Genomic DNA, 26427 nt, shown 5'->3' with positions numbered 1-26427 from the left:
CCACAATGGAGCTTCTCTTTCAACAAACACGCAACGGAATGACAGTACGAGGCTTTCGCATTAATGCACTAAATCCTCCACATCCAGCGTCAAAGAGTATCAGGCCAAACTACGGAGCGGGGGGGGGGCGGCGTGAGTCATAGTGGCGCCCCACCCTTCGCTTTTTCCGTCCCGGCAACCGGGAGCGCGCGCCGCTCAGAGTTCGCCAGGGAGCGAACGGGAAGGGGAGCGCGGGCGCGGGTGCGCGCAGGCCGGGCCCGGCGGCCTATCTGCTTCTTTCGGCGATGGCGGCGGCGACGGCGCCCTCGCCGCGGGACCCGGCCGGGGACTGGCAGGACTTCTCGGGCTTCCAGCCTTCAGCGGAGCCGAGCGGCTGCCTGGAGCCCCCGGAGATGGCGGCGGCTGAGGAGGGAGGTCCCTGGGATGGCGGGGGCGATCTGGTGACCCAGCTCCCGCTCTGTTTCCAGCCTGTCCGGCTGCTGGCTGAGCATTGCGGAGACCCGGAAGCCCTTCTCTCGCCGCAGCCCCTCAGCGAGCGGAGCGCCTTGCACGAAGATGAGTGAGTGGGGCTGCATTTCGGCTTCCTTCCTTGTGGGAAGGGAAGGGGTCCTCCTCCTCCTCCTCTTCGCAACCCCCCCCCGCTTTGCGAGGGGTCCCTTTGCAGGGAGTGAGGTTCTCCCTTCGGTCGGGGAAAACTTCGCTGGGGTCGTCTCAGGACTCGGACGTTCTGCTCATCGCGAAAAAGGATGAATGAGAAATTGGGAGGGGGAAAATAGGGGATGAGGAGAGAGAGAGAGAGAATTGCGGCTTCAGTACACGATTCGTTGCTAATGGAGAGCAATCCCCAACAGAGTAATAGGGTGTTCCCTGGCCGTCAAGTGTAATGGGGACCTAATACCCTGTAGCTCCGAGGAGGAAAGCTTCAAGATAGTTTCTTTTCACTGCAACTTGGACTTTAAACTTTCCAGCACAACCAGGTAGAGCTTTGTATGCCTACAGCATTCTACAGAACAGACACTGGAATTTGGTGGAACGCAGCCTAACCTATGGTGGAATCTGATCCTTTTGTGTCTTATATTTCCGGGCAGGCCGGTTATAAAAACTCAAGAGTCCCCAAAGGCCCATTTTCTGTGCAGTCCTTCCTCATGTATCTTTTGAAAGAACTTGAACTGGTTTTGCAGTCTAAAAAGGCAAGAGAAATTTTTGCTGGAGACATAATTGGGCACTTCCAAACAGCCTATTGAGAAACTGTCTCAAATATCCCTTCCTCACTAGGGTTTCTTTAAAAAAAATTCTGATTTTTAATTATGTAGCTTTTATTGGTGTTTAACTCGTTTAGAAAGTGGAAACTGATTTTGGGCTACAACTTCTGCTCCAATAGAGTTACTGGTAGTTCTACTTTTTTTTTAAAAAAAAGTGTTCTGTGGTTGCATCAAAAGCACTTGTATACCCAAAGAATAGAATCTGATTGCGAGATGCCGGAAACAAATTATTATCCACCTAACAAATTATCCTAATACTATCTGTATTATGCAAAGGATATGTTGATTACATTTGCACATCATGGTACAAGGAGCATGCTTGAGATGTTTGGCTTATAGTGAATGAGCAAGAACATACTCAGGTCAGTTTGCTTTGTTCCCCATGCCGGAGGGAGCAGCTAAAAAACTGCAGATGTTCCTTCCGTGGTTCACATGACCTGGGAACTTAGATCCTGGGCTTCTTTGTCCCATATCAGGAATTGGAAGGCACGAATGAACCATGGCTTGATAATGGAAACATTTGAAACCTCTTGGTTAATACATCAGGCCAAAATAAGGCCAAACTTATACCAGCAAGCTTGTTTCTTCATGGTAAACCTGAACTAATAATAAATAATATTCTGTGTTCTGCTTTTATAAGCACACACAGGAGAAAACATTTTTCTATTATATTTACCACTAAATAGATACTTATATGGTCGAACAAGCATTTCTTTTTCATTCTTTGGCAAATTGGTATAAAAAAACTCATGGGGGTCTTTATCCAAATCATAATATTCCATATATTCTCTACTTTCCCTGCATGCAAAACTGACTGACTCAAACATTACCCACCTAGCAGAGAAGTCTAAAGGCAGAGGCTCAGTTCCAATGACTGATATTTTTTAGAGGGGATAGAAATTCATAGTACCATATCAACCATTCATATGGCTGTTGCTATGAAGAGTAGCATACTTAATTTTGGGACCACTTTGGGATTAATATGGTGCAGACACTTTTAAAAGCAGAAGCTTTACTCGGTTGAGAACCATAATTTCTGCATATTGTAAGGACTGGCTTTTTTTTCCTCCCAGGATTTGGAATGCTCTGACAGATAATTATGGTAATGTAATGCCAGTTGATTGGAAATCATCCCACACCAGAACTCTGCATTTGCCAACCCTAAATCTTTCTGAAAAGGGAGTAAGTATTGCCAGAACCATTTGAAACACTTTCCTTTTGTTCATTTAAAACCATGTCCCAGAAATCAAATATTATATTGTCTGATAATTAAGTTAAAGGATCCTCTGCCATAACATTACTGGCTTTCTGTTTCTCTCAGCATCATGGGTTGTCTTCTTTGAAATGTACCTGACAAATGCCCGGATGTCCAATAAGATATTTTAATTCTAAAAAATACAAGAATTATCATTTTAATGCTAATCCCTACATTTGTATTCCTGCACATTTTATTGATTGATTATGTTGTTGACTCTAATCATATATAATACTTTTTGTTTAAGTTAGGGAGCAAGTAACCAGTAATAGTAACTGATATAAAAAAAAGAGTAGCCTTCTGTTTCATAAAAAAGAAGATAAGCAATCTATTATTCTTCCTTAGCTGGTGTAAGGCAGAAGATAGAAGCATTTAAACTTTTTCAGACTGCGCTAAAAAACTCTTAATGCAAAAACTCCCTTGAGTAAAGGTCAAGTGTTTGGGACTACACTGATAAGTCCATGACTTTTTCTCGGCAGCGGAGCAGAAATGGTTCACCATTGCCTTCTTCTGGAATAGTTTTTTTTATTTCTCAGTCCAGCTTACAACCCTGAGATTTCCTGGTGACTTCCATCCAGATCCAGCTATGCTAAGCTTTTTGGAATTAGATAGGTTCAGTTAGGTGCTATCACTTACTTGGATAGATCTACCTGCTGATCCCTGGAATTGAGTCAGGGAATCCATGGAAGAGTTTTAAGGCTTCTAAAAGAGCAAAACTATTAAGAAATAATAGACATTTCCTTTACTGCAGATCTACCCCTACTCCCTTATCAGTGCATGATGTGTTTTGTTTATCAGCTGGCTTGTCACAGAGCCTGACATTAGTTAGGGCCACCCAACTAGCTTCCATGCCTAAGGGAGAATTTGAACCCGGATCTCTTGGCTCCTTATCCAGCACCTTAACCATTATGCCACACTGGCTCTCTTTTAAGGGCTTCAAGTACAGGTAGTCCCCTGGTTAAGAACATGCTGGGTTAAGGACAGAGCCTATTCTAACAAAATTCAATTTAAATACATAATGATTTGAGTTAAATACATAATGGTTTGAGCTTATTACAGAATACTACTTATACACTATTATACAATAATACTGTTCTGGCTTACATACAAATTCGACTCAAGGACAGACTTTGGGAACAGAACTCCTTCTTAACCTGTGGACCACTACTTTTATATATCTTATTTATTTTGAAGAATAATTGACAGTGGCTTGTGGCCTCACTATATGTTTATATACGGGTTTGGGGTTATTTTTTCCTTAAATTTTACAAAATATTCAGTAAACGATTGTAAGAAAGGATGCCCAGAAGTTAGATACTTTTAAATTTTTATTTATTTAATAGATATTTTTATTCTTAGAATAGTGAATTACAGAAAAAAATAGCCTACATTAGATAGTAACAATAGACTAAAACAGAAATAACTTCTAAGCATAAATAAAAAAGTTGTTGGAAAACTTTCTAGTGATACCTTCTTCCTTCCCTTCCATTTGTTTCCCCAGTCACTGACCACAACCTAGATATTTATACTTTACACTGAAGATTATTGCTAGTATCTTTTTAAATCCTTTCATCTATTATTTTTAATTGTCTCATAACCTTTTTTCTAGAAACCATATTCCAAATGTCTAAATTTACCTTGCTGTATAATGTGTAGTATATAAGGGAGCCTTCAATTTGGTTAGACTTCTATTATGGATATACAGTATACTGTCAATTTAGCCATTCCTGCATATTCTCCAAACTTTATCTCCCACTCTAATATCATCGGTGTGGTTCCTCTTTTCTAATGTGACAAATTAATTCTTGCAGCTGTCAGCATATATCTTTGTACATTTTTATTGTTAGTTAATTGTGATATTTTTCATCTGTCATGGTCAAGACTTTCTGTAGATTGAGAAAAGCTAAATGTTACTGAAGTTTTCTAGATGTCTACAGGGGGATAACTGCATGAACTTCTTCATGTAGTTTCCAGGAGTCAAGACTGACTTGAAGGTATGACAAAAAGAAAATAAGAGGTAAATCCAATATACGGTGAACCTTAATTAGGAAGCAGTTTTAGAAGTACTGCCTGCAGATGAAAATGGACTCTGTACCATCATGTTATTTCCTCTCCTCTGAAGCCGTAATAGTGTCCAAGCTCTGGTTTGTTTTGGGACATAATGTCACAGAATGTATTTTATTCTGTGTAAAAATGTTTAAGCAATTCCTTTCAGGGATAAATGTGATCTGTGAACTATGCAAGACAGTGTCTATTTATTTGGTTCATGTGAGTTAATCAACCTGGGCATTGAATTGCAGAATATTGTTTGTGTGTTTGAACTAGATTTTGATGCAAAGGTTGAGCACTATGTAAATAGGAAAGATATAATAATTTTGGGACTTCATTATTTTGAATCCTTAAGAATTTTCAAAGATACCATAGCCTATTATATAATTAAGTGCTATGATATTTAGTTGGTTTCTCTGTCTTTTTAATACCCTGTTTTTATTTTGTATTTTTATACAGGTTAATGATAATTTGAACCTTGACTTGTCAGATGATGAAGAGCTGAGAGAGCAGCTAGACATGCATTCTATCATTGTTTCCTGCATCAATGAAGAACCTCTCTTCACAGCTGAACAGGTAAAGTTCAGGAAGAAATTTGTGTAATTTTAGTATTGCATTTTAGCATCAAACATTTCATCTTAATATGTTTGAGATGCTTGGAGACAACCTAGCAAAAGAATGGATTGATGTAACCTATGTTTTAAATGCAGAAAAGATTTACCATTTAATTCTTACATTAGAGCTTATATGGGCAAGCCACATGTTGGCTATGGCCCTCTACTATTCGTCCCTGTGGTCCACCAGTGCCCCTGGGAGCTCCACCCACTTTTTCTTACAACCCAGTGGATGAGCAAGAAAATTTTCACTCTTTCACTCTAGCAGAGAAACAGCCTTTTTGATAAAAAAGACTGAGCTGGGAAGGACTAGTTTAAACCCTTTCTTCTCTCCTGTTTTTCTTAGCTATATATGTGTATGACAGAGAGAAAATGGGTGAGGTATGTACACATTAGTGGGTGGGTGTGTTTCAGGCTCACCCACTCATGTAACCTTTGAAAGGTGCTTTGATAGTGAGTGATAGCCCCCCTCAACTGTGGAAGTACTCCCACATTTACACAAGAGCATCACAATATTCAAAGCAGTTTTCCAGTATTTTATGAATGGCAGTAGGAAAAGTAGCAACATAAGGTTAGTCTTAAAAATAAAAGTAACATGGCAAAACATGATTGATTAATAAAATGGAGGTAGGATGGCTAGTAAGGTAATTTAAGCCTAAAATCGTCTTTTTTTTTAAATTCAGTGTGACTACAGTAAGCCCTCAGTGTGATGAACCTTGCTTAGCCAGCTTCAGATATAAAAGACACATTTTGTGTGGTTGTAACATCCATTTAATAGACTAAAAGGTTTGGTCATTAAATAGAGATTTTGCTACAAACAATGCCACTTACCTCAGTTATGTAATTCCACAAATAATGAATAAATTGATACAAATGGTGCAAATTTGGATGTAATGAACATTCAAATTAAGCAGATGCCTCTTTTGCCTCCCAAATGCCTATGAAATAAATATTTTGTTCTTGCTAGAGCTCAATGTCTACATAGCTGTGAATTTTTAGATTTTAGCGCACATTAGGGGAAGAGAACCTTATTTCTCTGAAATGCCATTAGCTCACAGGATCTCAACCACTCTGTGCCAAGCCAGAGAAATATTAGATAATTACCCCCTTCCTTTCTCTGTTCTTTTTACTACCATTCTTTTCCATTCTTCCTTTTCAAGTTGGAAAGACATTCTAAGAATGGATGTCAGTAAAAGGAAAAAAAACACTAGTGTTTCTTACTGTTGTTGGTGCCAGGATGCTTTGAGGCTTCTTGTGCTCTTTTGTTGCGGATGGGAGTGGGACAGATTAAAGTGTAGTTGTGCCATGCATGTGTGGGGGTTAAAAAGCATTTTGTCCTCCCCCTTTTCCAGCTGCAATGCCCAGGTCTTACCTTCTGCCACCATTACGCACTGAAACCTGGTCAGAGAGAAGGCCTGCGGTGTTCAGAGAAACCTGTAGGTCACATGATTCCTCACCACGGTCATATATCATCCGTAATTATTTTAGCATATCTATACATAAAAGTCCAAGAACCCAGGAATGCTGCACCTATCTGCACTCTGCATAGAACTTTACATCCACGGCTATTTAAAAAAAATGTAGGTAGAGAAAGAAATATTTTTCCTCTGTGACTTTAAATCTTAAATTATCACCGATAAAAATTAGAAATCTCAAAATAAGAATACAATAAAACAATATAAGTTAATTTGGATAGTAGGCTCTGAGAGACCTAATCTGTGTTAATACTGAAAATTGAGAGCTACATACAGTAGCATATGAGATGGCATGATTCCACACATACCCCGTCCTCTTTGCCCTGCTTTTTTGACCCCCCATATCTGCTCTGGACAATCTCCCCAATCCTTGAGCAGGTTTTAGAGGACTTGGGGAAAGTATAATGGAGAGGAAAAATCTGATCCTCTGGAATTCCTTTCCTCTTCTGCCAGAGGGACAGAACTAGATAACATCCATGTTAATTAAAGAGGAAATGCTATCTCTTTTTTTTTATGTAATGGAAACAACCAAAGTAAAACAACCAAAATAAAATGACCGAAGTGCAGGTATGCACCGTATCCTTAAGGGACTTCTTGTATGCATGTCTTGTTTTTTATTTATGGGATTTATCTACACCTCAGTCTTTTCAGACTCTAAGCAGCGTACAGATACTAATGATAAATCATAATAATACCACCACCACCACACCGGCACCAGTGACTCCACTCTCAATCCCCAAAGGCTTTCTGAAACAGCTGAGTTTTGACCAGGTTGTAGAAGGCCATGAGAATGGGAGTCATCTTTGCCTCAGGGATCAAGTTGTTCCATAGGAGGGGAGCCCCCACAGAGAACAGCAGGGCCCTATCACTTCTCATGGTAGATGAAGATCCTTACCAGGCACTATCTCACCATCCAGGTCAGGCGAGCAGAATCTACTTGTGAAAGTCAATCTTTTAGATACCCCGGTTCCAAGCTATATACAGTAGGACTTTAAGGGTAGCAACCAGTATATTGAATTTCACTCAGAAGCACTGATAGCTGATACAGCTCTTACATATGTGTGTATGTATCTCTTGAAGGTTATATAGAGTGCTTCTACAATGCAACTGTTTTGTTTTTCTTTTTTCTTTAAGCAATCAGTGAAAAGGATTATCAGAATGGTAGGGAAACATAACAATTGTGTTCACCAGCTATCCATTCGCTATTGCACTGGTGGAAGATACTTGTACTCTACTAGCTCATAAATGCATGGGTGCATTTTAGTAACAATTTCAGCTTCTTTTCATGCTCTCTGTGCAGCATTATTTAGCTTCTCTGATTAGACTACTTACTGGTCATTCCTCCCATGTCAGTCTTCCCAGCCATTGAACATTCCCTGAATTACATTTTATCGAAGAATCCAGCAACTCAGATCAGGCCCTAAAATGATAGCCATGCAAAGGAATGAGAGCTGTAATACTGCTACCAAGCCACAAGTGAACTGCTGCATCCTGTACCAGTATTACAGGCTCGGGAAAGTCTGCCAGATTGGTTAGAGGTGGATGATGTGGAAACATGTTTCCTATTTAAATTGGTAACATCTGTTACCAAAATGCACATACGATTGCTGGATTAATATGTTATTCACTGTTGCCCTCCACTCTTTAGCATTACGCTCTTTTTCCTGATTCAACTAGTCCCCACTTCATTAATCTTTCAGAAAATGATTAAAACATGGCAATTCTGACAGGCCTTTGGAGACTAACATCTATGTTTTGCTTCCTTTCAGAGCAGCAGTGGATTTTTTTAGTTTTTACTGATGTTTTCTGAGAGTTATTATGGTATTTGTGGTTTTTATCATTTCTCTGACTTGATTTGTAAATCACTTGGAAATGTGTAATTGTGGCTGTATAGAAGTACGGGGATTGACTGAACGACTGAATCATATGGTATTCGTTTATGACTATATTGTTTCTGAAGGCAGGAGTGGGTTTTCCATATTTTATAAGTTATAAATAATAATTAATTATATATATTATAATTAACTTAAAAGTATTTCTCCATTTTTAAAATCATCCCTTGATACTGTTTTACTCATTATTAGACCCTTTATTCTGATGACTACTGTAGTCTTTCAGTGATTAAAAGTAATTATTAAATATTATTATTAAATAGTCTTTACAGAAATAAATACTCAGTATAATTTTGTCTTTGGTCCTCTGAACCTTTCTCTGTGTGCGGAAGGTGATTGAAGAGATAGAAGAAATGATGCAAGAATCTCCCGATCCAGATGATGAAACACCAAGCCAGTCAGACCGTCTGTCCGTGTTGTCCCAAGAAATTCAAACACTTAAAAGACCTGGTACAAACCACAATTATGAAGAAAGTAAGTGATGTTTATTTGTATCTTTTGTTTGATATTTGCTTTAAAAACTATTTTGCACTTAAGGAGTATGCCACTTTTACACACTCATCTTTTATAGTTTCCCAAAGTTTTTATTGTGCAATAATTACTTGCACATCTGGCATATTTGGAAGATTCCAAACATGAAAAACTGAGGCACATGTTTGAAACTTGAGAAAAGAAACCAACATACAACATTCTTGAAAGGCTTTCCTAAACTTAGTTGTGATTCATCCCATCCCTCCTTTTTCTTGGGGGGGGTGATGAAATAGAGAGCTTTCAAGTTTGCTGAAACCCATGCTAGGCTTATGGAGGAATCTTTAAGCTCCCCTGTATTACAGTGGCGTCATTACGAAAGCGCTGTAGAAAAGCACAGCAGGCATTTGGACTTTTTTATTTCTTAGTAACATACAAGAAACATTTTTAAACACACCACTGTGTAAATACGTACTAGAAAGGAGACTGAAAAGTTGTTTCTTTTCCAGACTTTGACAGATATCTAGAATGATAAACAAGGATTAGCTAGCTGTTCAACTGATTTCTTAAGCTCATGATAATAACTTCTGTTATTAAAAAAAGAAAAATTCTGCCAAAATTCTGTTACTGTATTTTTTTTTAATCCATTCAATCATGTCCAATTCTTGGAGACTGCCTGGACAAGTCCCTGCAGTTTTCTTGGCAAGGTTTTTCAGAAGTGGTTTGCCATTGTCTGCTTCCTAGGGCTGAGAGAGAGTGACTGGCCCAAGGTCACCCAGCTGGCTTTGTGCCTAAGGCAGGTCTAGAACTCATGGTCTCTCAGTTTCTAGCCTGATGCCTTAACCACTATACCAAACTGGTTCTCGTTACTCTACTTAAGAAAGGCTAATTCATTTTAATTGTTTTTTCTGAAAGCTATGAAGAGACTTGGCTAGGATACCTTATCTAAGGCATTCTACGTATTGTTTACTGTCATACCATGGACATATTGATCTTTTTCTCAGATTTTTATTTTCTGTTGCTGAAAGAAAAGGAAAATAAAGATGCGCTATTTTCTTTTCTTCCTTAAAGAAGGCAGGTCAGAAAGTATGCAGTTGCATTAGATTGTGTAAATGGCTGTTGTCTTCTAAAGAAACAGACAGCCCATAATCTGGAGGAATTGTACTTTCCCAAGAGGGCTGAAAAATGCATGGGAGCATCTCAGTATGTGGTTTTCTTTTCTTACAAGCAAATATGAGAACTGTTCCTTAAAACTGATAGGACGTCTTGAAAATAGAATTTCAATCTTTTGTTATAAATTACTTCTATCTAGCTACTGAGAAAGCTATATTTGTTTCAATTCCAGTTCACCAGGATAGAATACAAGAATTACATTCCTTTCTTGATGTTATTCATGTTGTTCAATATTTTTATATATAAGTTAACTTTGGTACTACAATCCTAAATGATTTGGAGGTGGATATAGGGGTTTTTATTTAGAGCTTTCAGCTGTTATCTACAATAGTACTAGTTTGCAGTTGTGAACATGAATGATTTAAACCACTGTTTCTCAACCTTGGCAACTTTAAGATGTGTGGACTTCAACTCCCAGAACTCCCCAGTCAGCCATGCTGGCTGAGATATTCTGGGAGTTGAAGTCCACACATCTTAAAGGATGCCAAGTTTGAGAAACACTTAATTTAAACAATTGAGGAAAACAATCTAGACCTAAACTGCCTTGAGCTTTAAAAAGCCTGGAAGCTGCAAGATGCAACTTTGTACATGGTAACTGAATTAAAAACAATTGGGGAGAAAGAGAGGGAGGGAAAGATAATTGCACTGTTAAACACTGTTCAGAATTGTTTTGAGTGATTTTTCTTAGTCAGAGATCATATCTGCATGGGGAGGATGGGGATTTTTTTATATAAATAGAGTAACAGAAAGGCTTTTAACATAAGTACATACTGGATAGCTGGAATATGTTTATTAGGAGAAGTATTTTTGGAATTAGATTGTTATTGCAATATATTGTTTTAGAGATCATAATGTTTTCTGCTGTTTTGAAAACAGGGGTGCAAAAGCTGTCTGTGACTGAGTTAAATGATCTCTTAGAAGAGATTGAGGCAGCCATCAAGGACTACTCTGAGGAGTTAGTGCAGCAGTTAGCCCTGCGGGATGAGTTGGAGTTTGAGAAGGAAGTAAAGAATAGCTTCATATCTGTCCTTATCGAAGTACAAAACAAGCAAAGAGAACAAAAAGAAATGGCAAAGAAGAAGAAAAAGTTAAAAAATGGCACTCCTCAGAATGGAAAGCAAGAAAAAAGCCATCTGCCTGGAACAGTAAGAGCTTTGTATTGTGCCTCCCTAGAAACATTCTTACTCTGTTTAACTAAAATTGTACAGATAGTCGTTTTACCTCTTTGGCTGACTGTTATGGAGTGAGGTAGAAATTCAGAAAGTGTTTGAAACGTTAACACCTACTTCACCTAGAGTTTGGTTAACATCTATTATTGAAATTGGTATTTTTCAGCAAGGCTGTCATGGATGTGGAATTGTTCAGTAGATTTAAGTAATTGTTGATGCACCAACATACAATTTTTCCTGTCCGCAGGCCATTTGAGGTTTCCCAGACATTATTCCTCCTTTCATTAACTTCATTTCATCACCTGTGTATATAGTTTCCCTGTTTTGTTTCCTCCATCCACCCAAGACACTGGAATCTGCTGATGCTATTTGTCCTAACAGTCAGAAATCACGCTGAGACGAGGAGTAGGTCTCTAGTGTTTATTACTGCTACGTTAAACGGAATCCTAACAAACTGAAGAAGCGTGGGAAAAACCCAGACAGATAAACCCCAAAGGCTAAGGCGGGTCTGATCTGTGTCTCTTTGAATGGCTGCTTAATTCCTCAGTACTATGCATGCGTTTTCCCCCCTGGATAGAGGCCCCCTCCTGCTCGCCATCAGTACTCATGACACTATTAGCCATATGCAAAAAGTGCCTGGATAGCTCTTCCTAGGCTCATTGGCCCTAGATCACTTCCCAGAATTCACAAGAACCTTTCACCAACAGCAAGCTTTCTTGATGTCAGGGAATTTTGTGAACCAGAAAAAAACTAGCTGCCAATTCCATCAAGATCTGCGCATACCATGTGAACACACACAGTCGCTAAAACAGCAGCAACTGGGGAGAAATTGTGGCAGTTCTGCCCCTCAGAACCCAATTCTCTTAGCAAATTCTCTCTGAAAAGACATTCATCACGAAGTAGAATTATATAATTGGTTAAATGTAAATCATTCTCCTTATAAATAACGAAAAGGAAAAATAACATTTATAGGTGTACTTTGAAACAGTATAACATTTGAGGGACAACTAAGCTAGCCATGTCTCTTGCAAACAGTTTTGTTAAAGACTATTTTTCTGCTGTAGTTTACTTTTTGTAGGGACGCGGTGGCGCTGCGGGTTAAACCGCTGAGCTGCCGATCGGAAGGTCGGCGGTTCGAAACCGCGTGGCGGGGTGAGCTCCCGTTGCTAGTCCCAGCTCCTGCTCACCTAGCAGTTCGAAAACATGCAAATGTGAGTAGATCAATAGGTACCGCTTCGGCGGGAAGGTAACGGTGTTCCGTGTCGTCATGCTGGCCACATGACCCAGAAAATGTCTACGGACAACGCCGGCTCTAAGGCTTAGAAACGGAGATGAGCACCGCCCCCTAGAGTCGGACATGACTGGACTTTACGTCAAGGGAAACCTTTACCTTTACCTTACTTTTTGTAGAATAAAATAAATGTGACTTGACCTATAATTTAACCTTTTATTTGCCAAAGTAATCAGGTCCAATTAATTGTCAACTTAACCTAGATAATAAATGCATTAATTATTTTCTTCTACACTAAGGTCAACTGAAAATGGGGTTTATTCTGCAGAGCTTTAAACCTTTGTACAGTTTTATTTCAAAGAGATTTCTACATTGTTTTTTATTTATGAATATCTTCTGGTAATTTAGAGTAGAAATGAAAATAATAAGCACAAAGTTTTAAAGAAGTATGCATAAAGTCTATAAATTGACAAGCTAAGCTGCATAGTAAAAGCACTAGAGAATGTAACAGCAATTTAAAAATCAAGGAGAATATAAAAGCCTTGTAGGGTTGCCTAGTATCTACAAGGTAAAGGATTAGATGCCAGGCATCTTTTTCCAAAGGAGAATGGATGCATCATAGCTGAAAAAAGCTTACTTAACTGAGATTCTCTGGAAGAAGGTATCAGCTGAAAATCTTAACAGAAGTATAAAAGTGAGCAATATGTAAAATTGCATAAGAACTGAGATACATATCTTTCTCAACCTAAGTTTTGCCTTGACACCTTAGACATCCTTATCTTAGGGAGCCATAAGAAGTTTCTTAAAATAACTTTTGAAGGATTTGACATAATAATGCTGTTATAAAAGCAACATAGTGCTAAATTAACAAATTAGAGCATTAAAAACTCGTGCATCAGGTAAGAGTTTATTATTACAAAAGCTTGGTTATTTAATATCTATATAAGAAGAATATTAATCTATAAAGAATGTATTTTTAAATGCCAGTGAGAAGTTTGCAGATGCTCAAGGAAGAACACACCACCACAATATATGGGATGAATCTGAGGCATAATCTTTTCCCTGTCATTGTCACATAGTTTGTCATACAATGTTTGTTGCAGTCTGTCGTTGATGACTTGCCCTTTAGGATCAGGAGGGCCGCAAGAGAATGCAGCAATATTAGCTGTGCAGTGCTGACTAGTGTGTGCCTTCAGTGACTCCACTGTTTATTTGAAAAATACAGTTATTGGCAGCATATGATTTGTTCTCTGCTGTTCTTCTGTGGGCATCATAGAACATGCCACTAATTTGTATGTAGGTATGTTATATTCTGTACAGCAGACTATGTTTCTGATACACTTTCTCCCATTAAAACTTGAGATCCCCACACTGAATACAACAGAAAAGAATGAAAGAATGCATTCATCTGTTTTGTGTACAGAAACTGAATTTGGCTCACAACGTAACATCCACTTCTTTTATCAGACATTTTGCTCATTTCAGTAGCGTGATTTCTGGTAGCAGTGAGAATTTTCTTGTTTGTGTAGGAGAGACTTGAGAGAGCGAATGCTGTCAGTTGTCATAAGTAGCCATTTGTCTTTCTGTTGAGACTTCTCTGTATAGAAAAAATAGGGTTTTTTTTTTCCTTAGTCTGTCCAGACAAGACCAGCATGGAGAGATCTTATATGCCACCTCATATTGGAATAATTTCTAGTTGCAGAATGAAATATTGGCAGGTTAGGAATCTACAGGACTGTCTAGGTTTATTTCAAAGAGAATATCAACTGAAAATTGAATTCCCTGCTCAGAATATGTTGTGCCATTTGTTGGTTCTGTTATATATTTCCCCCTTTCAGCCACGAGGGGCAAGGAAATGCCCTTTGTAGTGCAAAGAAGACATTGGATTATTTGTACTTTGCAGCTAGTCAGAAATACCCCTGTGCTTGTAATGGGATCGGGCAAGGAGCAGAAAGTTTATATGGCAATGTACTTTAGCATACATACAGTATACGTTTAAATATATTGCTTGAGATACTTAGCATCCGACAAAGATTTTTAATGCAGAAGCAACCTTATTCTAGAGCTGTATATATGATATTTGGCTGGCCCCTTTCCTAAATCCCTAAAGAGCAAAATATTTAAAAGTCAGTGCTTTTCTCATTAAGCTACAGCTATATTTCATTCTAACATTTATCTTGCTGGCATCCCCAATAAAACCTAACTAATACCTTTAAATTTTTCTTTTCTCCCCCTTTTCTGCCATGTTCTCGCTCCTTATAGCGCTTCAGTATGGAAGGAATCTCAAATGTCATTCAGAATGGCTTTCGACAAACGTTTGGAAACACGGGTGGAGAAAAACAGGTGCTGGGCTACCCTCTGACTTTGTTTTCCTTGTGCTATCTTTTCTGTCTCTGTATACATTCTTGTCTGAAAAGTTGGCAGTTGGAGCAGTTTCAGACTTCAGGTGTTCTCGGAGAGGGAGGAAATACATTTGAGTGCTTATTCACATCTTCCCTGCCTTAAAGCTAAGAGCTGTTTACAAAGGTTTTCTTTCCTTAGTAGTTAAAAAGCAGGCAAGCCTTGATACGCACAGAAAAAAAAATGCAGTAGATGAAAAATTTCCCCCTAGGGTTTATTTTAATTTCTCAGAATAAAATGCAGGCAACATCATAATACATATTTGGAGTTAAATACCTGTCTAAGAAAGCAGTAATGAAAGGTCATGTCAGTTTTAAAGTTTCAACCTGGGAAGAAAAAAATGAACAGAAGTAGTAAAGAGCATATCTCGTTACCTTCCAAAATAGTAAAATCTATTTTGTTATCCTTAAGTTGCACGAAGTAAAAATCCTCAACATTTCATGGACTATGTTTTATATAGGAAGCAAATCTCTGAAGAAAATGCATATTCCAGAAGCATATGAAATATATGTAGCAAAGTAGTATGTGTAATAAAGGGTAGAACCCCTTTTTTAATCTCATGAATGCCTAAACATAACACAAGAAAGAACTTTATTTGAATGTCTGCAATTCCTCTGACGTTCCTTTTTATGATTAGGACTAAATGCAGGTTCTGTGGTTCCAGATACTCTTTTTTCTGATTCTTCCCATCCCTGCCTGCTTTGCTTACTCTTTTGCCTGGTGAAGAGTGTGTCAGAGAACTCCAAATAAACCCAGTAAAATAAAAGTATTGCTCATATATGGAATGTGGATGTTGATACGAAATAGAAAAACACATCTTTTACCATAAATTATTATTTGATTATACAAGTTTTAATACAATGTTATTTGTAGTGATTTGCTAGAGTGTGGTGCACTGTTGAGCAAATATGTATATAGAATGTTGATAAAAACTTGCACAAATTGACATTGTTAACTTGTGTTTTGTATGTGCATGGTTTTGATTGGTTTTCATATGTGGGTATTCTTTAGTTCTAGATGAAAGGTAGCTATGGAATTTTTCATATAGTTCTTTCAGAGAAAATAATTTTTCAGCTACCCACTGTTTCCAAAATCTGAACAATAAGTATAGATCCTGCATTTGCATACATGTAGGACTTACAGGTAAATAATAAAGGTAGTACTGGCCTAGATAGACCACTGGTTTGACTCATTTTAAGGCAACATCTAATATACAGTACATATTTCATAGTCTGGAACTACTGACTTCTAAGGGTTTTGGAGTTACTAGAGATCTCCTTGCTCTTAGAAGACTAATAATGTCTCTGACAGGATCTGAAGTTATATAAAAGTTGTTGATAGAATAGAATTCTTGAAGGTAAGTAAGACCTATAAATTATAGCTGGCCTTAGAAATTAAAAAGTAGCTACTTTAATCAACTGAATTATTCTGGATTACTCTGGATCCATGAGGAGGGCCTTCCCTGTTCTATCAAGGAAACAGAAGCAGTGGCCTTCCTCTCCTATAGAACTAAAGAAAAGAGGTGCTTGGATAGATGGCATTGCTTGCTATAAGCCTGAGTGCTCTGTGGACCAGTTTCTGAAAACTAAGGATTGCTCCAGTGCCCTGATAGTCCTTAGCAGAGAAAATATCTGCTTTCAAAACTGGAACCAAAATGTAGCACGAGGGAAGCCACTCAGAATTTTTCTTTCTTCCCAGTAGTAATTTCTTTTCAAAATTCAGTCTTTATTATTATTATTGTTTTCATAGCTAATCTTTCATTTTTTCCTGTTGTGGAGAAGGGGCATTAGAGAGAAATTTGCAGAAAAGGCTGGAGAGACTAACACAAAGAGCAAAGGAAGATGGCACAAAACAACTGGAAACATAAAAAATAAAAATAATTCCTTGGCCTGCTTTCATCCAGTTGCTTTATAAACCAAAACATCCTGTTTTTCTTTTTAAAAACATACCAGCAGTAAGAATGAAGTGGCATGAGTATGGCTGGGAAACTTTGAACAATGAAAGGAAGAGAACTAAAACACAATATTGCACCAAAGAATAATTGAGAACGGTGCTGTCTTTCACCCATGCCAGTGATTTACATATGCTGTAAGGGAAGAGAGATTGAAGAGAAAAAAAATACTTGCCTGTGCCATTCAGAACTAGGGAATAGATTACCTATGCCTACTCTGCTCTGTTTGTCTTGCAGCTGCCTGCTGTCTAAACTCTAGTCTCTCAGCTTTCTTGGTCACCCAGCATAAAAGCCTGTTGTTGTTATAGTATTATTGTTTTAACCTTAGGCTATTGGTGAGATAGATATGGTCTGTCTTATTTATTTATTTATTTATTTACTTGATTTCTATGGCCGCCCATCTCAGCAAGTGACTCTGGGTGGCGTACAATCATAAAAAATAAAAAACAATTAAAACAATACAAAATACATACAGTCACTGAGTAAACAATTGCCATAGATGTTAATATAGCCAAGAAAAGGGGCCCTTAACACACTCAGGGCCCCAGGCCTGGGCACATCACCAGGTCTTTGGCCTTACGGGAGGTCAACAGGGTCGGGGTCATCCTGATATCTGGAGGGAGAATGTTCTGGAGGTGCTATCTTGTCTTTCTTCTGGATAGTACATGGGCTGGGCAACCTTTGAATCTCTGTTAAGTCTTAAGGAATGTTTGAGACTAAGAAAGTATGTGATCTGTGATCTGATGAATCCAGACAGTTCCCATGGAACTTGAAGGATAAGGCTGAAGATTGGTGTTTTGCCATGTATGTTGCCAGTCTCTCCAGTATAGCCTGCTATAAATGGCACATTCCAGTGGCTCTATGATAACACCTCATTTAAGTGCTCAGGGATAATCTGAACAAGCGGAAATCATTCCTCAGCTCACATTAAGCCTTGTAAGTTCATTGGTATCTCTGTGTCTGAATTGGAGGATAATTGTATCACAGTTTGAAAATGGAGCTTAAGTAAGCACTGCTGAGCCTTAAATCTTAAATATTTAAACCTTCAACAATAAGTTAAGTATGTGATCCAAAGATATGTGCATTATATCAATTCCAGTCTTGAATCTATACTGAACAATCACTTTGCTAGCTTAATAGTTTCCTACCTAGTAAAAAGATGTTCAGCTGCATTTTGCCCTTAATGCAAAATATATGAATCTACCAGAGTAAGATGTCCTGTTTCAGGAAGGAGCTTCAAACACAAATGGGTCTGATAAACATGCATACAATTGTATTATTAGTTTGTTTTATTTGTATTTGTGTGGGTTGAATTAGGTTTTATCTGTATAGTAATTTCCTGTTAATGTAAAACTGCTTTTCCTGATCCTGTTTTTGGATTATGCTATCGGTAGAGTAGTGTTGGTACCTTACTCCTTTTCAATGTCAGAATACAATTCCCAAGAAAGAAACCACACGCAAGAAAGCCAGACCGTGGAAATGCCCTTCGTTTAGAAATAAAAAACAAGCTAGACAGTTTTAGCAAAAATAATGGATTGGTATTACCAAAGGTCAGTGTTTTTCCTAGAAATAATTTTGCAAGTAGTAACCCTATACAGGATTATCCTGATCTTACAACGAAAATATCTTCTTTGTATTGAAATCTGTTGGAGTTTGAGAGTCAAGACTATATGATGGTTCTAAGTCTTTACAAAAAGTAGCAAATGCAAATTTTTAATTACAAGTGAGGAAGAATTAAGCTTTGGAAAGGACATATTTTCTTGATTTTTTAAAAATAGGAATATTTATTTAAAGTTAGGGACATAATTTGCTCTAAACTGAGAGTTTATATCCATATACTATAGATAAATATGACAAATGTCAAAGAGCTGGAAACAATATTGTTCAAAATAAAATTTAAAATTAAATACAACTTGTCTCTATAGAAGCATAAGCAGATACAGTATAATTTCAAGGAAATACATAGTATGTATAAATCATTGCCAAAAATAACATCTAGAAAAGCTTAGCTGCATAGGATTCCACTGTTGCTACTAAGCGCACCCACTTCTAAGCATAAATTGGCTTTGTTGCATGGTCCACTGTCAAAGAGTTGAGCGTGAGGGAGTTGTGAAGTCCAAATATAAATCTTCTATTTACTGCCAGGGAGTGACCAAAGATGGCCTGGTTCTGGCCCCAAAACCTTGGGACCAGAGTTGACAGACATGATTTCATTGTCCTGGCATGTATATTGTTTATTCTTTGCTAAAGACGATAGTGCATTGATCTTGTCTAGAGTTCATTAAACATTTTATGGAGTCACTGCAGTGCATTAATAATTACACACTATACTCTTATTGAGAAAATCCAGTGGATTCTTCTTGAACATATCTAGGAATCTCCCGTTACTGTATTTAAAAGAACTTTTCGTTTATGTTTTGGCTGTACAGAATATCCAATGCAGAAATTTAGTTCTGTACGTTCTTTACAGTGCAGAAAATTTATTAAAAGAACATGTGATTTAGAATAGGTCAGAGAGAATAAAAATGTCTATAATATAATATATAAGAACATTCTAAAAATTATCAGTTTTGCCATAGGGGCACCACTTTGTTGTTGCTTGCTGGGACAACTTTTAGTTGACTTCATTGTGTTTCAGTTTTTATTAGATGACATTCATTGGAGCTGAATTATACATAATTACATATTTCAAAGCATGGCTGTATGCAAGAGATGTATCTAATATTGCCAATATCAGATTTTAGCAGCTAAAGTTAATTAGGAAAATATTGTATAGTAATCATAACTTTTGTTTGACAGTATCTGACAACTGTTATTCCTTATGAAAAGAAAAATGGACCTCCATCAGTTGAAGATCTTCAGACGTTAACAAAAAGTAAGAACATAAATATGATTTGTTACAGAAATAAATTTCCATGTGTGTTTTGATGTTGCAAAAAAAAAAAAAACAGCTGATTTTCCAGAGCATCTTCAGTTGAAGATTACTCTTGAGGATCAGCTGAGTAGCTGCTGTTCTAAATCAGCCAGGGAAATCTACTTTGCCCTAAATTGCTTGGAATTGGTCAGCAGTCTATGCTTACTTACCTTACTCAGATATCCCACAATTAGCCATCATTCCTAAGTCCTGACTTTTTTTGAAAGACTATTTTCCTTTACCTCTTTCAATAAAATCAGCATCATGTGCTGATAGTCCTTGCACTGCTATCCGTTCATTTTCTCAGGTTGAACAAACATCAATACTCTTATCTCCAAATGGTCTGGATGGACAAGGGAATTACATACAGTATATGATTATAGCCAAGCTTCTGCAAGGTCCCTATTTGCATTGTAAAACAACAATAATAAGTAAAACTCTTTCAGACAACAAACAGTTGTGATAAACATACACTGTTTCCTCTGGTTCTGCTAAAATATGCTGTTGCCAATGCTAAGCAGTTATATATAAACCTGCTTAATGAGTGCTGAGACACTAACTTGAAACTGAAGAAAGTAAGATTGAAAATGCCCCTTCATCATGAATTAAGTTTTTAAAATGATATGGTTTAAGGTTGTTTTCCACTGACTAGCTGAAATTTGATTTGTTGGTTGCTCAGGGACAGACTACCTGACTCTCTTCCTGCTAATACTGTTACATGCCAGCATTCAAACCATTTATTTTAGAGCACCAGAACTGTTTAAACCTGAATATTATTTCAATCCCAAAGAGTAAATAACATCTGAGAGATTTTGTATGGCATTTATGCATACTCATAATTAGAGATTTGGAAGGTGCTCTTTTCATAAAAATTACAAATTATTTCAATCTCTTGAATAGTGAGGTTTTAGTTATAAAATTATTTCTCCATTTCAGAGAAAACCTGGTGAACTTCTGCCAGTTAGTGTAAAGGATACGATAATTTGACATCTCGACTGTGAACTTTCCTCCTGTAATAGAACAGTTTGTTCCTTGTATATTTTTATACACTCTCAAATAAAGCAGCATCTTGAGAAATACTTGAAAGCTACGTATCAGAATGTGAAATGAATTAGTTATTTTAGTCCGTGAAGCATTGATTGTTTAAAAAAGACTTCTGTGATTTGGCTTGATATAGCAACTGTCTGTACTTAAATAGTTATATTTTATATTTGGGGATTAATTAAAACATCCATTCAACTGCCCTTACTGTTTTTCAAGATTTTTGAATTTAGCAAATTCTTAAATGTGTTGGGCAAAGAAACAATTGGATACTTCCATCCTAATTTTTTACACTGCCTTCCATCACAGTTTTTGCTGTTGTTCAGTACTCTGTGGCAATGACAGCTCACGCCAGCTCTGGATCAGTGAGGGAAGAACGGGGTGTGTGTGTGTGTTCTGTTTCACTTTTTCCAGAAATATTTATTGGGGAAAACATTGGGTAAACTACTTTCATTGTTTTTTTTCCAGGTCTTCACATCCTACTCAAAATGGAAAGCTCTTAATGTCCTATTAGGGTTGGTAGGAATAGTCCATCTTTTGAACAGATCTGAATGCATAATGGAGCTGTGTCTATTCAATATTTTATATCTTGCTCTGTTGAATAAAGGGTGAGAAAAGGATATGCAGAATAACTTCCAGCTTAGTTTTTTTTTTCTAATTGCATGTTTTATTGAAAGGTAGTGATCTGTACTTCTACTTCTTCCACTGATCAGCACCCTCATATTTTATAGTTCTTCATGCCATGAAAGAAGACAGTGAGAAAGTGCCAAGCTTATTAACAGACTACATTTTGAAAGGTGAGTTTACTGATTATCAGTCACTCATTTAAACTTGAACTTAATGAACGTAAGCATCAATTTGATTATGAAATATTGTATTGTAATTTTCAGTGGCTTTATGAACTTTGTAATACTGTTAACTCAGATGTGAAGGCACTTGCTCGTTGCATGATCATGGGCCTCCATAGATACAACTTCTCTGATGCTGTAGTCACAAACAAAATCAGTGGTGCCACTCGGGAAATGTAGAGGACTCTAGCACAAGGAGATTGGCCGGAAGAGACAGAGACATTCTAGAGATCATAGAAGATCTCTTTAACACTCAGAAAGTATTATGAAAAATGTTAAGAACCATTCTGAAGAAACAAATCCACTCTGGAAATTAATCTCTTTTCTGAAAATCATGAAACACATTGGGGATTAATTGAGCTGTTTGCAAGGCACCCCAAAAAACATGAAAGTCATGGAAAGGTAAAAGAATCTGGAAAGATCTTAGGGAATTGCAGGGTGGTGGGGTGGGGAGATGGTGGGGTGGGAAGGACAAGTATAAAACAGAATTCCTCCCCTGTATAAAATCTAGAAGGAAGGGGCACATCAGGCTAGAGGTTCGCCATGCTAGATGTGTTCTTTTCCTTATTCCCATTCTCCAGTTGCTTTCCCCTGCATAGAAAAGGACAACCCAAGTATTCTTTATAACTCATCCTCCTACTTGAATTGTTAAGATAAAGAAGCAGAGAAGGCTCTGAGGAAACTCGTATTGCAAAAGGGGGTTAAAGCATCTTTCTATTTTATCAAGGAATCAAAGTTATGTATCAGTCAATCAATAAATGAGTATTTGCCAATGCAGTATTTGAGAGACTGAAGAGAATATTACACATTTCTTATTAACCTGTGAGATATTTCTTTATTTGATTTATATCCTGCCTTTTAATGTGTAACATTTTAAAGATTTTTAATATGAACTATTTTTAAGAGAGCCCCATATTATTGTTTTTCTTTTGTTAGAAAATCAGCATAATACTGTTAATCACAATACTGTGATATTGCTGCTGGGTTTTGTTTTTTGTTTTTTTTGTTTTGCCGTTCAATCATGTCTGATCCTTGGCGACTGCCTGGACTAGTCCCTGCAGTTTTCTTGGCAAGGTTTTTCAGAAGTGGTTTGCCATTGTCTCCTTCCAAGGGCTGAGAGAGAGTGACTGGCCCAAGGTCACCCAGCCGACTTTCATGCCAAAAGCGGGACTAGAACTCACAGTCGCTTGGTTTCTAGCCTGTTGCCTTAACCACTGGACCAAACTGGCTCTCATTGCTGATGAATACTTTGTGTCAATTCCATATAGCAATAAAAATGTAAGATTTATACACTTGCTCATGTTGGAATTCAAAAGGCAACGATAGGGTTCTTAGTCCACTTCTTGGAGACAGAATTTTCCAAAGAATTAGAGACATTTGGGGTACGTGGTATTGTTCCCCCCAAAATCAGGATTAACTGAATTCTCTTGAACGTCTACTGATCTACATTATTTTTTTTGGTTAACCATTACCTTGTTATCAGTAGCATTGAAAAATTCAAAAAAGAACTTCTGGACTTTTCACAAAATACCTTAATGCTGTACTAATATATTGCAGCATACTTGGGATTCTCTTTCACTGTACTCTGCAATGACAATAGAATATCTAGAGGAGTAGCGCCCATCACGTAACTATCACTGAAATGCAGTTTGGAAGAACTGCTGAGATAATTCTATTTATTTATTTTTATTGCAAAGAACTAACATAAATTTGTAAAAAAAAAAAAAAAAGGTATGATATAAATAATTACATTGAGTCAATTTAGAAATCGTCAGCGTAATGTTTGTGCAATCTTGTATTATGACTACAGTAAATATCTTCAAAGGTTCCTGGCTTCTCCATTGATTACAATAATAGGATTCAGCAGAATTGTAATATTATAAAGAAAAAATATAATCTGGTTGTTATTTTGATTTATTACTGACATTTATGATTACGTGGAAGAGCTTAAGATATAATAGTAAGCATTTCACAAGTTTTGAGGATCTGGGGAACATTCCAGAGGGCAGCACCACCATAGAGAAGATCTGTCTGTGAGTAACCATAAGATCCACTTTGCCAGTCGCAGTGGAAGCAACCGGACCTTCCATGTAGACAGTTGCAACATCAGCCATAATTCAAATGCTGAAGCAAAGTTTACTTTGTTTTGTATTAGTGGCTTTCTTCCATGGTAAAAACAACATTTGACATCTGCTATCTCCCCCACTCCATTTCTTTTAGAAGAAAAGGCTTATTTTACCAGCCTCTAGGTACGTTTCACAAAATAGAAAGCTTGAAAGTTTGGGTCACCCAAGCCAAGACTAGACTAGGCAAACTAGAGGGAGTACTCCTGCAATACAAACAAGGGCACGCAGAGGGCAATAGAGTAGCAATGAAGCAGTTTTCATAGTTAAAGATGAACAGGAAGGGAGAGAGTTGAGAATAAAGTGATGGTAAAAACGAATGAAACAAGCATGTTTGACATTCAAATGATTGCCTCACATACTACACATTGGTCATTAACGGTAAGTAGCCAACTTTCAGGATTAAAGTTAGCCAATTTCTAAATGGAAAAACACTTGACAGTATGTTTGTGTTATCACAGAAAATGTAAATGCTTTCAGTTTTTATGTTTGCTTTTAGACACTTACACTGTAGTATTAAAAATCATCTCAATTATAGCAAGACACCTATTTTATGTTTACATAAGTAAAATTAATGATGAAAAATTGTTCCCAATAACAAGGACATCTGTGCAATTTTTGGCTGTGACATTTTAAACCTGATTTCTTCATCTGTTTTATATTGTGCTAGCATTGGTTTGAAAGCTGCATTACTCTGAGGTTTGTGCCTTATACATGTGATAAAGGAGTATATAAAGGACATGTCTTGATTCTCTCTGTATTTTAAGCTGTAGGCTTAAATATCAAGGGCAAGGGAATACAGTTACCCCTAAATCTTTGAGATGCTATGTCAGTAGCTCTCTCCGAAGTTTCTGAAAATCGAGGGAAAAACTGGACAGTTTTCCTTATATTTAAAAATGTAACCCATTGACAAAGACATGACCTACTATATAGCCCATTTCTGTAAAAAAAAATTAGTTGACAGTAGTGTGTGCGTGTGTACATATATGTATATATCTTTATGGATTTATCTGTTTCATTTGTGTGTAAAGGGTTGAGATTCATATTTAGTACAGATAACAGTTACTACAACTTTGGTCCTAGGAGGTTTTCGGTTATATTCTAGAAACCATGTCAATTTAATAACACTCATATGTAACTTGATTATTTTGCAGTTTTGTGTCCTACGTGAAGAGACCTATGAAAAACAGCCAGGCTAATTCCTGTGAAAAGACATTTTTCCATGGATTCTTTCAGACCCGACAGTTTGTTTGCACTGTGTTGAATTCTAATGTATTTGCTCCTTTCATTGCCTGTTTCAGTTTTTGAATTCTGGAATAAGTCATCCAGATCATATAAAACTCATCCCCCCCACTTATAAATTGTTCGAACAGAGAATGAATGCTGTACAGTTTTATTCACATGCATTGTTTTGACTTTTTAAAGACTATTTTTACATTATATGGCATGTAATTATTTCCCACAATACCCATCTATGGTTGTGGAGGAAAAATAACATCAGTATAAATAAAAGATGCCTATTAAACTTAATTAAGTTCTAATAAAAGTTGCAGGAGGCCCAAGTATTAAGTGTATAAAATGGATCAAAAGCTGAGCCTGCACTGCAGAAATTCCATTGAAGGACTTCATTGAAGGCTCTAGGATGGTGATGATGATGATAGGAACACGCACTGACTTTTAAAGTAAGAATAAAGACAGTATTGTATTATTGTTTACTGATTCATGTGACTTTCATTAACCCCCTTTGAAGTAAAAAGTGGTAGATTATAATTTTCCATCATTGGTTGGCTTACTTAAAAAGAATACAAGCTATCTGGCAGCTTTTTCTTTCAAAGCCTCGAGCTGGCATAGAGGGAAAGGGTTCTAATATAGAACACCATCAATTTGTGTAGGATGTATTGTGCCCCAAATTGTTGTCTCATTATTTTCATTTTCTGTAGTTTAATTATTTAAAACTAATGTAGTTTAATAATAGTATTGCTGCTATTGTACTTTTTAACCCATATTAAATGTTTGGTCATATTATATTATTTTGTATGCTTCAATATGTTAATGAACAATTTTAAAACATTTCTCTTCAGCTGTTTCATTTACTGTTAGTCCTGTGAGGGAGTCCAGACAAGAAGCACACCCAGGAGTACTAGCTCTATCTTTATGGTAAGGTTACATTAACAGAATCTTGCAAGACTGAAAGTATTCCTCCCCTCCTTTCCTTTTACTCCCCAGAAAACTAGGGAGGGTCCCTTCTGAAAAGTTTCTCAAGTCTTCCCTCTTTCTGTGGGCTGAGATATCTTTTACAGACTGGTTGTCCATTCTGTGGCTCTCCCTCTTGTCTCCCAAGGTGATTCCCACATATAATTACATTTACATATCATAACATGCTTGCCCAAGTTCATCTCTTTCTGACAATAAGATCTGTACAACAGCAGAACCAGCTACCAGTGGAGGTCATGGATTCTCTATCTCTGAAGGATTTTAAGAAGAGCCTGGACAGCCACTTCTTATGGATGGTTTAATTGGTCTTTATGCACTTTGTGGAAGTTTGGACTGGATAATCCTTGT

The 26427-nt window shown here is 37.2% G+C and overlaps 1 protein-coding gene across 3 annotated transcripts; it reads left to right on the top strand.

The window, feature by feature from the left end:
• Positions 1–252: 252 nt before the first annotated feature.
• Positions 253–25890, top strand: FEZ2 (fasciculation and elongation protein zeta 2). 3 transcript variants are annotated; one of them, XM_063305788.1, is made up of 9 exons: positions 254–559; positions 2336–2444; positions 5026–5142; positions 8880–9021; positions 11065–11333; positions 14851–14931; positions 19739–19814; positions 21626–21691; positions 25020–25890. In XM_063305788.1, the coding sequence occupies exons 1-9, from the start codon at positions 285–287 to the stop codon at positions 25034–25036; spliced, it is 1152 nt and encodes a 383-aa protein (XP_063161858.1). In that variant the 5' UTR covers positions 254–284; the 3' UTR covers positions 25037–25890. The 3 variants fall into 3 exon arrangements, 2 of the variants coding, with proteins under 2 accessions (XP_063161858.1, XP_063161867.1); XM_063305797.1 differs by lacking the exon at positions 14851–14931 and having other exon boundaries at positions 255–559; XR_010068105.1 differs by lacking the exons at positions 14851–14931; positions 19739–19814 and having other exon boundaries at positions 253–559.
• The last annotated feature ends 537 nt before the right edge of the window (positions 25891–26427 follow it).

The sequence above is a fragment of the Candoia aspera genome, chromosome 1 (assembly GCF_035149785.1).
Source record: "Candoia aspera isolate rCanAsp1 chromosome 1, rCanAsp1.hap2, whole genome shotgun sequence".
NCBI lineage: Eukaryota > Metazoa > Chordata > Lepidosauria > Squamata > Boidae > Candoia > Candoia aspera.
Note: the sequence above shows the minus strand (reverse complement) of the source record. Positions and strands in the feature narration are given on the sequence as shown.